This window comes from Budorcas taxicolor, chromosome 19 (genome assembly GCF_023091745.1).
Source record: "Budorcas taxicolor isolate Tak-1 chromosome 19, Takin1.1, whole genome shotgun sequence".
Lineage (NCBI taxonomy): Eukaryota > Metazoa > Chordata > Mammalia > Artiodactyla > Bovidae > Budorcas > Budorcas taxicolor.
The window spans coordinates 36,096,981-36,111,505 of record NC_068928.1 but is presented as its reverse complement, the minus strand read 5'-3'; the positions used below and the strand labels follow the sequence as shown (position 1 = coordinate 36,111,505).

The window sequence follows — 14,525 nt, the reverse complement described above, 5'->3', positions numbered from 1 at the left end:
CCCCTGTGACTTGGCCTTTCTACCCCTCCAGTCTTCAGCTGCCTTCTCTGAGAAGAGAGTGGGTGGCCCAGCTGACCTCCGAGGCCCTTCAAGCTAGGCCCTTGTTGAGCACACAATCAGCTCCTTCTTTAGCAAATGGGCCAGGGAGGCTCAAGCCAGTAGTAAGACACTGCAACTGTGCTGCTCTTGGGAAACCCCAGATGGAATCTGGCATGGGCTCCAGAAGGACGCACTGTCTGCGTGAGGCCTCCCTGCCCTCGTGTCCCTGTATGTCTGAGCACACATGCACACACATACACGCACTGCCCACCCACTGCCAGAGTGTTGGACAGAAGGGGTTGTCATTGTCCACGACCCTCCTGCCTCTAGACAAGACCAGGCCCCTGTCTGCTCAGTCTGGGGCCCCACTGTGCTCCCACCCCCAAGCGACCTCACCCACCAGGAACGCTGGGGCCCTTGGAGCTGCGATGCATGCTGACAACAGGGCCTGGTGTTCTTGGCCTGAGCTGGGACCGCCCACCTCCAGGCTGCTCAGCCCATCCCCATCTGCCAGAAGGAGCATAGGAAGGAAGTCTGATGTCATGAAAAAACACTGGGGATCCAGAAGCAGATTCCAGAGGCCCTCTAGACTCTGCCCAGGAGCCTCACTTTCCCACTGGGGAGACGCAGGGCAGGGAGTAGAGTAGATATTCTCCTACAGTATACCAGGGATGTGGGTAAGGTTGCTGGATTTAAGAAATAAAAATACAGGACCCTCAGTTAAATTAGAATTTCAGATAACAACTAAATTTTATTTTATTTTATTTTTTAACAAATCCACACTTTTATTTATTTTCAAGAAGTTTAAATTCTCGAAGGGTACAGCATCACACGAATTCTGTGTCCAATGGCCTTAGCAGGAAGGTTGCTTTGGAATTTGGCATGAACCATGCCACTGTTTCCATGAGCTCGAGTGATCTTTCCCCAGATTACTCTGGTTTTGTTAGGTTTTCCACCAGGAGTTACTGTGTTGTTCTTTGCTTTGTACACATAAGCACATCTCTTGCCTAAATAGAATTCAGTTTCATCTCGAGCATATATACCTTCAGTTTTCAGGAGAGCAGTGTGTTCCCTTTGGTTCCGTAGACCCCGTTTATAGCCAGCAAAAATTGCCTTGGACCACAGCCTTCCAGACATATTTGTCGTTTTAGAAGTCTGTTCCCAGCAGGCCTTCATAGGGTCCAAGATGGCTGAAAGAGCAACAACTAAATTTTAGTTTAAGTGTGTCCCAAATATTGCATGGGACATATTTATTTATGCTAAAATGTTATTCAATGTTTATCTGGAATTCAAATGTAACTGGCATCCTGTATTTTTTCTGGCAGTCCTACATCTGTGTCAGTGGACACCAGAGGGAAGCAATGCCATCATCCTGCCCTCCTTCTTCTCCTCAGGGTGCCAACCTGCCTGGTCCCTTCACCTTTTCAGCCTTGTACATTTACCCCTGAAGCTCCTGCATGCCCTTCTTAGCATCCTCATTCCACTCCCTAGGATACCCTTCTCCCTAAGCTCACCCATCTTCCTCTACCCGAAAGGCTACACCTCTGTCAGGCTCCAGGCCTGGGCAGAGGGGCAGGAGGTTCCAGGCAGATACCTCAGGTCTTGGGTGTTGGAGGAACAGGGTCCTGGAAGCCCAAGTCAGCAACAACTCACTAAGGAAGCAGCGTGGGTCCTGGGGGGAGAAGGCTCCAGAACCCTCTGCACTAGGTCTCCTCCGGCAGAGGAGTGGGCTAGGTCCATAGCCAACTGCTGGGGGTCGGGGGGAGGAAAGACATGCTGCTCCACACCCCACTCCCCATTCCCTTCTCCAAGATCAGTCAACAGGAACTGCAAATAGAGAAGGCATTCTCTGGGGCCAGACCCCAATTCCGCTTGGATCAGAGACTGGAAGATTCTGTCCTTAAGGGCCAACAGATAATGAGAAGCAGAGACAGAGAAAGAAACCAAGGAGAGAGAGATACACCGAGAGAGATCAGGAGAGGCAGTGAGACACACGCAGGAGCGAACCAGGGACAAGGGCGATGGAAACAGACAGAAAAACAGACTCCTCCACGAAGACAGGCAGAGATTAACAAAGAGAAGAAACAGATGGGAAAGCAGGGAACACGTAGGAATGGAGAGAAGCTGCATGGAGACAGAGACGGGGAGAAACGTGGCAAATCAAGGAGGGGTTAAACAGAAGACAGAGATGACTGGACTGGGAGGGACGAGAAACAGAGATAAGGAGAAAGCATGGAGAGAAGAAAGAGAAAGCCAAAGGAGGAGGATGGCTGTCCTTTCCTACTAGGTGGGGGCTAGTTTTCAGGGGCGAAGTCAGACTTGGGACACAGCAGGAACTTCTAAACACCTAAGAACTGACCCTCTCCAGGATCCCACCCCGTTTCCCCAGGTCTAGAACAGCACCCCAACGACCATCTCCATTTCGCCCCTACCCGAAGTGTCCGGGCTCCATCTCTCCAACTCCCGCAAGGTTTCCTTACGTCTCACCTGTGTTTGGGCGTCTGGCTTTCCCCTGTGCTGACAGCCCACCGAGACGGTCTCCCACCCCACCCTCCAGCCTGGTTCCCCGGGGAGAGAGTTCGGGGGAGACCCAGCCCAGCTCCCCGCCCCGCTCCGCCTGGCTCCGGGGGAAATCCCGCGTTGAGCGATGCTGCCACCTGCCGGCCGGATCCGGAAAGCACAACGCGCCTCAGGGCTGGGCGCGCCGGCGGATCGGAATCCAGCCCCTGCAGGCCAGCACCGCGGCCTCGGGGGATCTTTCTAGGAATCTGGGTGGGCCTGCTCGCCCGCGCCCCGGCTCGCCTGGCTCTGCGGACTCAGCTCTGCGGACTCAGGGACTAGTCTCAGAATCCTGGGGCCTCAATTTCCCCTGTAGTCAAATGGAGGAAATGTACCAACGCCTCCTTCCTGGATTTCCAGGACGGTGGGGGCGGGGCAAGACTGTACCAGTGCCCTACTCCCGGTTCTCCTTCCCCAGAAATCAAGCAGGCCGCCCCTCCCTCTCTTCTCGGCAAAACAAAACCAAACAAAAAGTGGCACCTCCCTCCGTTACAATCCCCTGAATCCACTCCGAGGCCTTCGCTTCCGCTCTTCCTCTGCCCCTCAGAAGTCCATGTGGGAAGGGACTTCCAGTGGTCCAGCTCGCTCGGGCTGCAGCCCCTCTCCATCTCAAGCTTGGACCACTTAGAGGGTGGAGCAGTTAGGGGTTGGGAAAGGGTAGCTCAGCAGTCTTGAACTGACACCACTATATATATATATATTTAAAATCAGATAAGCTTTTCTAACTCCCATTTCCCAATCCAAACTTCTTCCCTCTCCCCCTCCCCTCCGCCCCCCTCCCCCTCCCCTCCGCCCCCCTCCCCCTCCCCTCCGCCCCCCTCCCCCTCCCCTCCGCCCCCCTCCCCCTCCTTTTCCCAGGTTGGGCTCTTGCCGGGTGCATCAGCTCCGCCTCCATCCCGAGGTGGGGCCCTATAGGTGGAGAGTCGTGGGAGAGGTCGCCGCCCCGCCTCTCTCCTCCTGCCCCTACACCCGGAAGCTCAGTGGCCCCCAGGCAAAAATGTCTGACACCTGGGTCGCCAGCCTCTTGCTGCTTGGCCTGCTGGCCGGCCTCCAACAGGTGAGCGCTTGGGAGGTAAAACTGGAATTTTCAGACTCCTATTCTTGTGGGTCAGGGGCTTGCTTCTGACTTCCGATCACCACCTTCCATTGTCAGGATCTCCTCGTGACCACAGGCAGTTAGCAACTCCTTTCTCTTTTTCGCCGGGGAGGTAATAGGTAGAGGACGCGGAGGGAGGTCCTGAGAAGGTCTGGGTTCTTTCACCTAGTGGGGTACTCTGTCGTAGGACCTATTCCCGCACACAGCTGTCTGACATCTAGCGCCTCTCGGAGACTGGGGTCTTTGACCCCCAATTAGCCTTGACTTGCCCTTCTCGCTCCTTCCCGCAGCGTCAGAAAGCCGGGACCTGAGGTCTGGACTGAGATCTGGACGTCTCGCCAGCTTGTCTCCCCAGCTCCGTTCTTGCCAGTGCTGGGTGACCTTGGGGGAAGTCCTGGCCCTCTCTGGGACTGTGTTATCTGTGCTTGTGCCCTGGAGAAAAGGAGGCTCCCTCTTCCCTTTTTGGAGTGGGGGTAGGATTCTAGCGGGTGATAGGATTTGATCTGGCTGCCTGACCCAAGGCTGGGATGCTCTCGAAATCTGTGATTTCCAAGGGTAAGGCAGGAGGTCAACACCCCCACATTTCCTCTCTCCCTGCAGCCTGGGGGAAGGGCAGTCTATCTGGTTCTGAGATGGGAGATTATCCTGGAAACTGACATGGCTCTGGAATATGGATTTTTGACCTCTGTGAGAGTCTGAGGGAAGGGCCAGGCCAGCTCCCCACAACATTCACTGACTGTGCCGAGCGACTTCACCCCCAAAGCCCTGCTACTCCTTCTCCACCACCTGCAGTGGGTTTGTGCCAGCACTAGGCTGTGCATCCTTTTGTTGACTTCTCCCAACAACTCCATGGGGCAGGCTGTTAATGCCCTCGGTCCACATGTAAGTTAAGTGGAAGTTACCCAGAATCACCCCAGTGTTTGATACCACCTCAGTCAAGATCACCCCCTGTTTAAGAAGTGGGTGAAGGGGAGATAATCTGGGAGAGGATCCCCTGCTCCTCCAAACAGGAGCTCAAGATTAATTCATTAAATCTACTGTCTTTTTCTCAGTTGGGGGCCAGGAGAGAGGGAGGCACAGGGGCTGGGATGAAGGGAAGTGGGTATGCTGAGTGCCTGGACCCCTTGGGCTGTCCCCAACTCTGCAGTCACCTCACCCTCTCTGGGCCAACCTACAGGGGTTCATTCCTGCTCCTGACCCTACTGGCCAAGGCTTTCGAGAAGGAGGTGTGCACAGGGGACTGAGCACAGAAAAGGGGGGTCAGCCCAACCGTTATTGGCTGTCGTTGGTGTTCTAAGCTTTATTGTTGTCATTAGCAAGAGAACTGTTATTTCAAGATATAAAGATATCGTGGTCTTGGGATTTCCCTGGTGGTCCAGTAGTTAAGACTTCCCACTTCCACTGCAGGGGGCACAGGTTCAATCCCTGGTCAGGGAACTAAGATCCCTATATGCTGCGTGACCCTCCCCTGATCCCCAAAGAAAGAGATATGGTGGTCTCATAAAAAAAGTTGGCTTCTTATTCTTGAGCTGAGGTTTTTTATCCCCCTGGAGGCTGGGGTGGGGTGACAGATGACCTCCCTTTAGCTGTGTTCCTCTGCCTGCTTCCCTTCCTCCCCCCACTGCCTGGGAGCAACCAGGATGAAATGAAACCAGGTTGTCAATGAATGTTCTTTCATTCATTCTGCCAAAATCCTGAGTATTGGTTTTCAACAGACAAAAATCCCTTCCCTGGTGGAGTTCTCTACTGAGGAGACAAACAGCTAGCAAGATAGAGTAAAATTCGTAGTATGTTAGATGTTGACAGGAGCTATGCAGAGAAAGTAAGCGCAGTTAGGAGAGAAGAAGTGCTTTGTGAGAGTAGATGTAATTTTAAGTAAGATGCGGAGAAGGTGCTGGAGCCAGCCTCTCAGATTCCTGGGGAGAGAGCACTCCAAGCAGGGCTTATACACGTATTTTTATGTTAATCAGGTGAAATGCTATAATGATAGCCTCCACATGGCCAGAACTAGTGCAGAAGAGAGAGGGAGGGGGGAGCTCTTTCTGGAGAGGAGGGTCCAGCGCTTCTCAGAGCCAGGAAAGCCCAGTCTGGGTTTGGTTCAGTGGGCCCTGAAGGCTCAGGGACAAGGGCCTGCCCCTGTAGCTGGGGAACTCCCTGTGGGTGGTGGGTTGGTCATGGTGTCTGGGACCCAGGGAGCCACTGAGGGGAGCTTCCTGCAAGGTTTCTGGTGATCGGATTTGTGGGATAGGCACTTGCCAAGGTGTTGGGAGGGACTTCGGTGGGGGGCTGTGATGGTGGTGGTTTGGAATCGTGGGTTAGTGGTGTGAGTTTACAGACCTAGGGGTGAGCAAATGTGGTAGGAGGTGTGACGAGAAGAGGAAGGAGAGCTGGGGCCGCCAGGCGGCAGCTAGGGCTGCACCCGTGACCCAGGGGACATGTGGAGTGAGATGGAAAGCAGGCTTGAGGGAAAATGCTGATCCTCGGGTCTGTGAGGTACCTGGGTGGCATCAGGGTGGAAACCCTGGCCCCCCGTTTATGACCCAAACCTTTGCTTCTTCTCTTCCACAGGCTGCAGCTACATGTGGTCTCTTCTTGTAAGTCTGGGGTTTGGGCTGTAACTTCCATTGTTGGGAGGAGACACCCCAAATCCTGCCCTGCCTGCCTTCATCATCCTCACCCACTCCCCTTCTAGCCAGAAACCATCCCCCCCGACCCAGAGAAGGGGAGTCCACTCTTCTACCCCCTCACTCCTTCCACCAGCCAACCCATGGGCAGTTTCACACTTGGGGGTCACTCCCCACAATGAGGAGGGGCTGAGGGGTATGATCTCTGGGCAGCAAAGTGTTTCTACCGAGTCAGCCCTGGATGTTTCAGGAACAGAGTCCCTCTTGCCTCCTGTTCTGTGGGCCCCATCATCTTGCCATTCACTTTTAGAGTTTGCTCCCGGACCCTCCCCGCGGTCCCTCTCCCCCTGCATCTCTTTAGAGTGATGCTGTAGCCACTACAACACTCAATCCCATGCCTGTCCAGTAAGGTCAGCAGGACATTCATTACAGCCATTTTATAGATGAGGAAAGTGAGGCCCAGTAAGGAATGCACCTTGGCAGGAGTGCACAAGGCCAGTATTGAGCTGAACCTGAAACCCAGGTCCCGATCCCAGCCCCAGGTTCCTCCCACTAAGCCCAGAGGGGCCTGTAACCCTGCTCTGCCAAAGGTGTGGCTTGTGCCCTGAGCACATGGTCGGTTTTAGGGAAGCTAGGCTCCTTCTGCCCTCCTCCCCCGCCCCCGCCTTGATACCAAGAGCCTCTGTCCCACCCCACTCCCAGCACCTGCCCTAATGGATGCTGTGGGAGCAGCTGCTGCCAAGAGTACCAGCCGGAGCGGTATGAATTCTTCTCTGGCCCCTTAAGGTGAGCCCTGGGCCAGTTGTTCTGGGCACAGTCCTCCAATGGGTCTGGCCCACACAGGACTGGACTGGACTTCCTGCTGTGAAGGGTGGGGCTGGGTCAAGGGAAGGAGGGTGGTGTGGTGACTGGAGGCTTGGCCTGATGTTGGTGGTTCCTTACCCCAGGATTTTTGTCATCATCTTCCTGATTATTATACCCCTCCTGTGCATCTGCGGCGTGACTAAGCACTTGTATCTCAGCTGCAGAAAGTCAGAGCAGGAGGCCCCAACAGCGCTCCCGGAACAGCCCCCCATTGCTCCTGTAGAGAGGGTCACAGCACCCATTTCTGAGCCCCCGCCCCCCTACAGTGAGGTGGGTATCCATCCCAACCCCTGCTCTGCCCCTCAGCTGTCTGTACCTCCCTTTTCTGAGTTTTAGACCGACTGGGGCAGTGACGAGTGTCCTTACGCCGTGTCTCTGGGCCCTGGGGTGGGCTCTGCCACCAGTGTGGGGTCACTCCTCTCCCTGGTAAACCTGCCTCCACCAGCACACGGGTGGCGATGACCAGTGGCCCACCCTACGAAGTCACTGTGTCTCCTCCTTTCCCTGCAGATTATTCTGAAGCCTGTTCTGGGTCTGCCTCCCTTGGAGCCGCCCCCTCCCTACAGCTTCAGGCCTGAAGAATATGCCAGGGTGCGAATGCATCGACAGCTCCACCTTCTGATCCACCTCCTGCCTGGAACCCTGTCATCAGCCGCCTCCCCAGTGCCTCCTGGGTCAAGCCAGAGACTCTCAGGAGCCCTGGAGCACCCTCGCCCATCCTGCCACACCTCTGCCAGTTTTTGGCTTTAATTTATTGCTTTTCTACCCTTGTTCCATGCCAGTTGCTTCTCTTGTCTTAAAGGCTGGTCTGGAGTGACGTGCCGCCCCTCACCTCACATTGTTAGTTAGAGGCTGCCAGGAGGAAAATGTGAACAGTTGGAGGTGCCCAGCAGTGGAATGGGCTTCTCTGAGCAGTGGAGGAGGCTGCACCCTGGGGTGCCAGTGTGGCCTGGACAGCCAGCTCTGAGATGTTTGGGAGGACACCAATGCACCCTGCGAGATGGGAGTGCTTCAGCTCTCTCCCATTCTACCTGAATAGAGAAGACCCCATTGTCCTCCCCCTACCCCCAACACGTTCTCACTAAATTTCAGTTGATTGTTGCTGAGAGTCTGCCTCTGACTGTGCGGAGGTGAGCTCAGACATTGCTGGGGTACATGGTTGTGTGTGTGTGTGTGGAGGGGGAGGGGGGGGACTGGAGATCACTGTGCCTGAAAAATCCCACCATTGATGAGCCTGGAAGAACAGCACATCAGATGGTCACCCGGCAGGAGAGGATCTCGGCAGATGTTTTGACCTCTGGTTCCTTGAGGTCTTTGGGTGCCAAAGAGTCCGGACAGGGACTAGAGATGGGGAATGACCACCGTGTGCTTCCTCATCCCGTCCTCCTGCTTTCTCTTGGGACACTTAGAGCTCAGTTCTGACTCTGTCGTTATGGGGGTGGCGATGGGGCGATGCAGAGGTGAGTAGGGGAGGCTGGCCATCTGTGGGGCAGGGTCTTGGAGGCCTTGATCTGCTCTAGCCTGGAATCTCGGGAGGGAGGAGAGGAGAGAGATCTGCCCTTCTCCTCCAGTCCCACGGGGTTCTGGGCACCACCACTCAGCCTCATCTGCGGGCTTAACCCCTCAGAGGAGAGGCGGTCACCACTGCAGCGTGGGAGACAGTCTTCACAGGGCGTCATTATCCCTGTGGGGGCAGGCACGGGACATGCAGTGTGAGAGACACCCCTGTGCCAGCATCTCAGGGGCTCAGGCAGGCCTGAGCTCCTCCACCAGGACCCTGCCTTGGCACTGCTCCCTGGCAGAGGGCACAGAAGCAGTGCTGGCCAGTGTTCCTGGGGGGTTGGAGGTACGACTGGCCCTGGTGTGCTGGCAGGGATTCCTTCTGCAGGCCTCTCCCAAAAATAGCCTTTCTTGGGGCCCCAGGTCCTAGACAGGTGACAGGGCCAGGGGCAGGGAGATGGCACAGCCAGCCCCAAAGATGCTAGGGATAGGGGCTGTTCCTGCTGGAGACAGGGACCCAGAGGAAGAGCAGTTAGAGGCAACATAGCTCTGGAGCTGGTGCTAGAGTGAGCCCAGTCACAGGAAGTCTCCCTTCCGTTTCAGGGGTGGATCAGGGGAGCAGAAGGAAGATATGGAGGTGCTTTGTGTAAACGTGGAAAGCGCCCATTAGAGAAGTACCAGATGGTTGCCCTCCCTGTGGTAAACACTCACCCCAGTGGGAGGATGTTAAGCCATGGGCTTTGCAGACCCGGAAGAGGAGGTCATCCCCTACCAGGATGCCTGCCTTTCATTGAAGGTGACGTAGGGGCTTTAAGTCCTTCCCAGCAGCAGCAGAGTGGCCTAGAGAATAGTGGTTATCCTGAAGCCCAGCCTGGCTGGGGTCGAGTAGCAGAGATTGTCAGTACTCTGCCTCTCTGCTGTTGGTGAGAGTGGAAATGGTGTGTTCTTCCTGGAGGGCAATCCAGCGGTAGCCATTCACTACACAGATACTTACGAAGACCCTACTGTGTGTCTGGGGCTATGCACTCTGGCACTATGCCTGGTACCCATGAAAATTTAAAATGCCCTTGACCCAGCAATTCCACTTCTAGGAATGATCCTTCAGAAATGCTCATATAAAAGAGTTCAGAGAGATGTCCATCAGCATTGTAGCTGGGGATAATTGAAAATACCTTTCATGTCTGCTGATAGGAGCCTGTTCAATATACCAGGCCCTCCGTACTGGGAATGCTCTGCAGCCTTTAAAAAGAATAAAGTGGATCTGAAGAACCGACCTGGCAGGATGTCTTTCATTTATTGTTACAGAGAAAAGGCAAGTTGCAAAACAATAGTCTATCACCTCAACTTGTAAACATATACTACACCATATAATTATTATATATATTTCCCCCTTTGCAAATGTATAGAAAAGATACTGAAAGATGAGAATTAAGCCACTCTGGCCACACTTTTAACAGTGGTCTACACTGTAGGATAGAGGAATGGAAGTAGTCAATTTTAAGGGAGGTTTTTAATTTTGCACACTTTCATTGTTTACATTTTCCACAATGAGCAAGCATGACTTTCACAAATTTTAAAAAGACCTCTTTAATGCAATATAAAGGCGACCTTAAAAGTTAATAAAGACGCATCATGTGAACTTTGATAGATGGCAATTCGTGTATTATTGACCCTGCTATGAGGAAGAGGCTCGAAGGATTCCGACACAGCACACACATGACATGTATGGGACCCAGGAAATAGGTGAGTGACGGACATGGGACTTGTCAAACGTGAGGACATAAGATGCCTGTTTGTCACACCTATGCAGGACTGTGATGGGCACTCTATATGTTGGACGTCTGGCTGGTGGGTTGGGGGGATGAGCAGTTTCACAGTGATTGAGTATTCATCCCTTGTGCTGGTTTAGCAGCTCACACCTAATGAAAAATAACCGAAAGGTGGAACCACTTAGTATGTGAATGAATGATTAACTAAGTGAACAAGTGAGTGAGCAAACAAACATGAAAGTCTTCCACAAACATTTTCCAGTGATGGGTGCAGCCTGGTTTGCTCCAAGCAGGTGCTTTGTGGCTGTGGACTTGCCCTTCTGTCAGCAGAGATTCCCCAAAGGACTGGGGAATGGAGGAAAGGCTGTGAGGCAGGGAGCTGGGAGGGGGAGCCAGGGGCTCGGCTGCTGCGGAAGCTAAGAGGAGGGACGACACCAAGGATGCTCCCTCAGCCTAGCACTCAGAGTCAGACCTCCAGCTTCTGACTTTTTAGCCTCAGCATCCAGCATCTCCAAGTCTCAGCCTCTGTTTGCACAATAGAGAGATGTATCCCTTCCTGTCCTGCTAGGAGGTTGCTCTCTGACTCCTAGGTTGGGAGGGGCTGAGAAGCTAAGATATTTCAGAACGTGAAAGCCGCTCAGTCGTGTCTGACTCTTTGCAATCCCATACACTGTATAGTCCATGGAATTCTCCAGGCCAGAATAGTGGAGTGGGTAGCCTTTCCCTTCTCCAGGGGATCTTCCCAACCCAGGGATCGAACTCAGGTCTCCTGCATTGCAGGTGGATTCTTTATCAGCTGAGCCACAAGGGAAGCAAAGAGCTTTCAGAGGCTCTCCTTGATTCCAACCATACCTTTCTTCCCAACCACACCTCGGCCACAGCTTCAAATGGGCACACCTGATCTTGTCATCCCTAGTAACTTCAACCCTCCCACTTCCTGATCCTCCTATTCCTCCAGCTCAGGTACTGTATTACCCCACACTAGGGATCTCTGAGCCTCCGGAGACCTGTGAGCCATCAGCCTTAGCTCCTTGCAGAACCGTCAGCTACATCCTCACTGTGCTTACCCAGCTTGAAGTCCTGGATCCCTCCTTTGTCCTTTTCTGTATCCATTGTGAAAGTGAAGTCGCTCAGTCGTGTCTGACTCCTTGAGACCCCATGGACTGTAGCCTACCAGGCTCCGCGGTCCATGGGATTTTCCAGGCATGAATACTGGAGTGGATTGCCATTTCCTTCTCCAGCGGATCATCCCGACCCAGGGATCAAACCCTGGTCTCCCGCATTGTAGGCAGACGCTTTACTGTCTGAGCTACCAGGGAAGCTGGTTCCATTGTACTCACCTGGAATAATCCCAGATCCTGACTGGATCCAACTTGTGCTCAAGAACCAGTATACCTTTGTGACTGGACTCACCTCAAAGTCAAAACTACAAACCTCAACACCATAGAAGCTTTACTTCTTGAGATGACTAATTCTACTCTAATCTCCCACCCTTGCAACCTCAGTTTCAGGTGGTGATGGCACCAAACACTCCAGAGGAAAATAATAGATGCAGTCACACAGGAACCACCCGATTCTGCCCCTGCTCCCACCACCACCTTTGATTACAGTGGAAACTGCATCCCACACCTCCAGCTGATTCTGCCCTCCTCAGAGCTTCTCAGGACGTTGGTCCCGTAGCCACTCCTGTGTCAGCTGTTTCTCCCTCATTATTGGACCTTTATAGTGATCACCTGTGCATCACTGTGTCCTATGACCCTTCTTCGAGAAACCCTCCTTTGATCCTCTCATCCCTCTTGTTCTCAATTTCTCTTGCTTCAACCAGCCCTTTGTCCCCATCATTACATGAAATGGTTCTTGTCCATATCACCTACATCTTGCCGGAGTCAAAGGTCAGTTCTTGAGCCTCAGTTACTCATATCTGGGCGTTTGGCACATTTAGCCACCTCTCCTTGAAGAAGCTTTTTCTCTGGATTTCTCTGATGCCACCTTCCTTGGTTTTCATCCTGTTCACCTCTGCTCCTTTTCAGGTTCCTTCACTTTCCTTCTCCTCCACCAACTCTGAATGGCAGTTGGCTCAAGGTTCTGTCTTTGGGCCTCTTGTCTTCACCTTCACTCACACTTGTTATGGGTCTCAGCCACTGCTGTGGCTTCATAATCTTCATCTGCTGTCCGATGAATTACAAATCTTTATCTCTGACTGAGATTTCTCCTCGGAGATCTAGATTTATATATTTAACTACCTAACATCTCCACTCTACTAGGGAAGTCTGAGCGCCAAAAAATTGATCTTTTGAACTGTGCTGCTAGAGAAGACTCTTGAAAGTGCCTTGGAGTGCAAGGAGATCAAACCAGTCCATCCTAAAGGAAATCAACTCTGAATATTCATTGGAAGGACTGAGTCTGAAGCTAAAGCTCCAATACTTTGGCCACCTGATGTGAAGAGCTGACTCATTAGAAAAGACCCTGATGCTGGGAAAGATTAAAGGCAGGAGGGGAAAGGGATGACAGAGGATGAGATGGTTGGATGGCATCACTGACTCAATGGACATGAGTTTGAGCAAACTCTGGAAGATGGTGAAGGACAGGGGAGCTTGGCGTGCTGCAGTCCATGGGGTCACAGAGTCAGACAACTGAGCGGCTCAACAACAGCAGCAGCATCTCCATTTGAATGCATTTCATAGTCCAAAGTAGGTTCTAACTCCCCTCCACCCACCCCAAAGCCAGTCCTTCCCAAGTTGTCCCATCATAAAAAGGCGGGGTGGTACTACCCACCAGCCTGCTTTTCAGCCCAAGAACTGAATTATCCTTGCTATTGTTCACTCAGTGGTGTCCGACTCTTTGCGACCCCATAGACTGCAGCATGCCAGCTTCCCTGCCCTTCACCATCTCCTGAAGCTTGCTCAAACTCATGTCCATTGAGTTGGAGATGCCATCCAACCATCTCGTCCTCTGTTGTCCCCTTCTTATCTTGCCTTCAATCTTTCCCAACATCAGGTGTTTGTCTTTTCCAACACCACAGTTCAAAATCATCAATTCTTCAGCGCTCAGCCTTCCTTATGGCCCAACTCTCACATCCATACATGATTGCTGGAAAAACCATAGCTTTAACTATGTGGACTTTAGTTGGCAAAGTAATGTCTCTGCTTTTTAATGTGCTGTCTAGGTTGGTGATAACTTTTCTTCCAAGGAGCAAGGAGCAAGTGTCTTTTAATTTCATGGCGGCAGTCACCATCTCCAGTGGTTTTGGAGCCCAAGAAAATAAAGTCTATCTCTGTTTCCATTTTTCCCCATCTATTTGCCATGAAGTGATGGGATTGGATGCCATGATCTTAATTTTTTGAATGTTGAGTTTTAAGCCAGCATTTTCACTCTCCTCTTTCACCTTCATCAAGAGGCTCTTTAGCGCCTCTTCACTTTGTAGTGTCATCTGCATATCTGAGGTTACTGATATTTCCCCCCACAATCTTGATTCCAGCTTGTGCTTCATCCAGCCTGGCATTTTGCATGACTCTGCATATAAGCTAAATAAGCAGGGTGACAATACACAGCCTTGACCCACTCCTTTTCCAATTTGAACCAGTCTGTTGTTCCATGTCTGGTTCTAACTGTTGCTTCTTGACTTGCATACAGGTTTCTCAGGAGGCAGGTAAAGTGGTCTGGTATTCCCATCACTTTAAGAATTTTCCGCAGTTTGTTGGGATCCACACAGTCAAAAGTTGTGTCATCAATGAAGCAAAAGTAGATGTTTTTCTGAAATTCTCTTGCTTTTTCTATGATCCAATGGATGTTGGCAATTTGATCTCTGGTTTTTCTGCCTTTTCTAAATCCAGTTTGAATATCTGAAAGTTCTTGCTTCACATACTGTTGAAGCCTAGCTTGGAGAATTTTGAGAATTACGTTGCTAGCATGTGAAATAAGTACAACTGTCGGGTCGTTGGAACATTGTTTGGCATTGCCTTTCTTTGGGATTGGAATGCAACTAACCTTTTCCAGTCCTGTGGCCACTGCTGAGTTTTCCAAATTTGCTGGCATATTGAGTGCAGCACTCACACAGCATCTTACACACAATCT

General features: G+C 52.2%; 1 protein-coding gene across 1 annotated transcript; it reads left to right on the top strand.

The window, feature by feature from the left end:
• Positions 1-3,595: 3,595 nt before the first annotated feature.
• TMEM92 (transmembrane protein 92) lies at positions 3,596-7,804 on the top strand. The gene is given in 6 exon segments (XM_052658814.1): positions 3,596-3,655; positions 6,263-6,288; positions 7,021-7,104; positions 7,266-7,452; positions 7,693-7,781; positions 7,783-7,804. Coding segments are annotated over 6 exon segments (468 nt in total).
• The last annotated feature ends 6,721 nt before the right edge of the window (positions 7,805-14,525 follow it).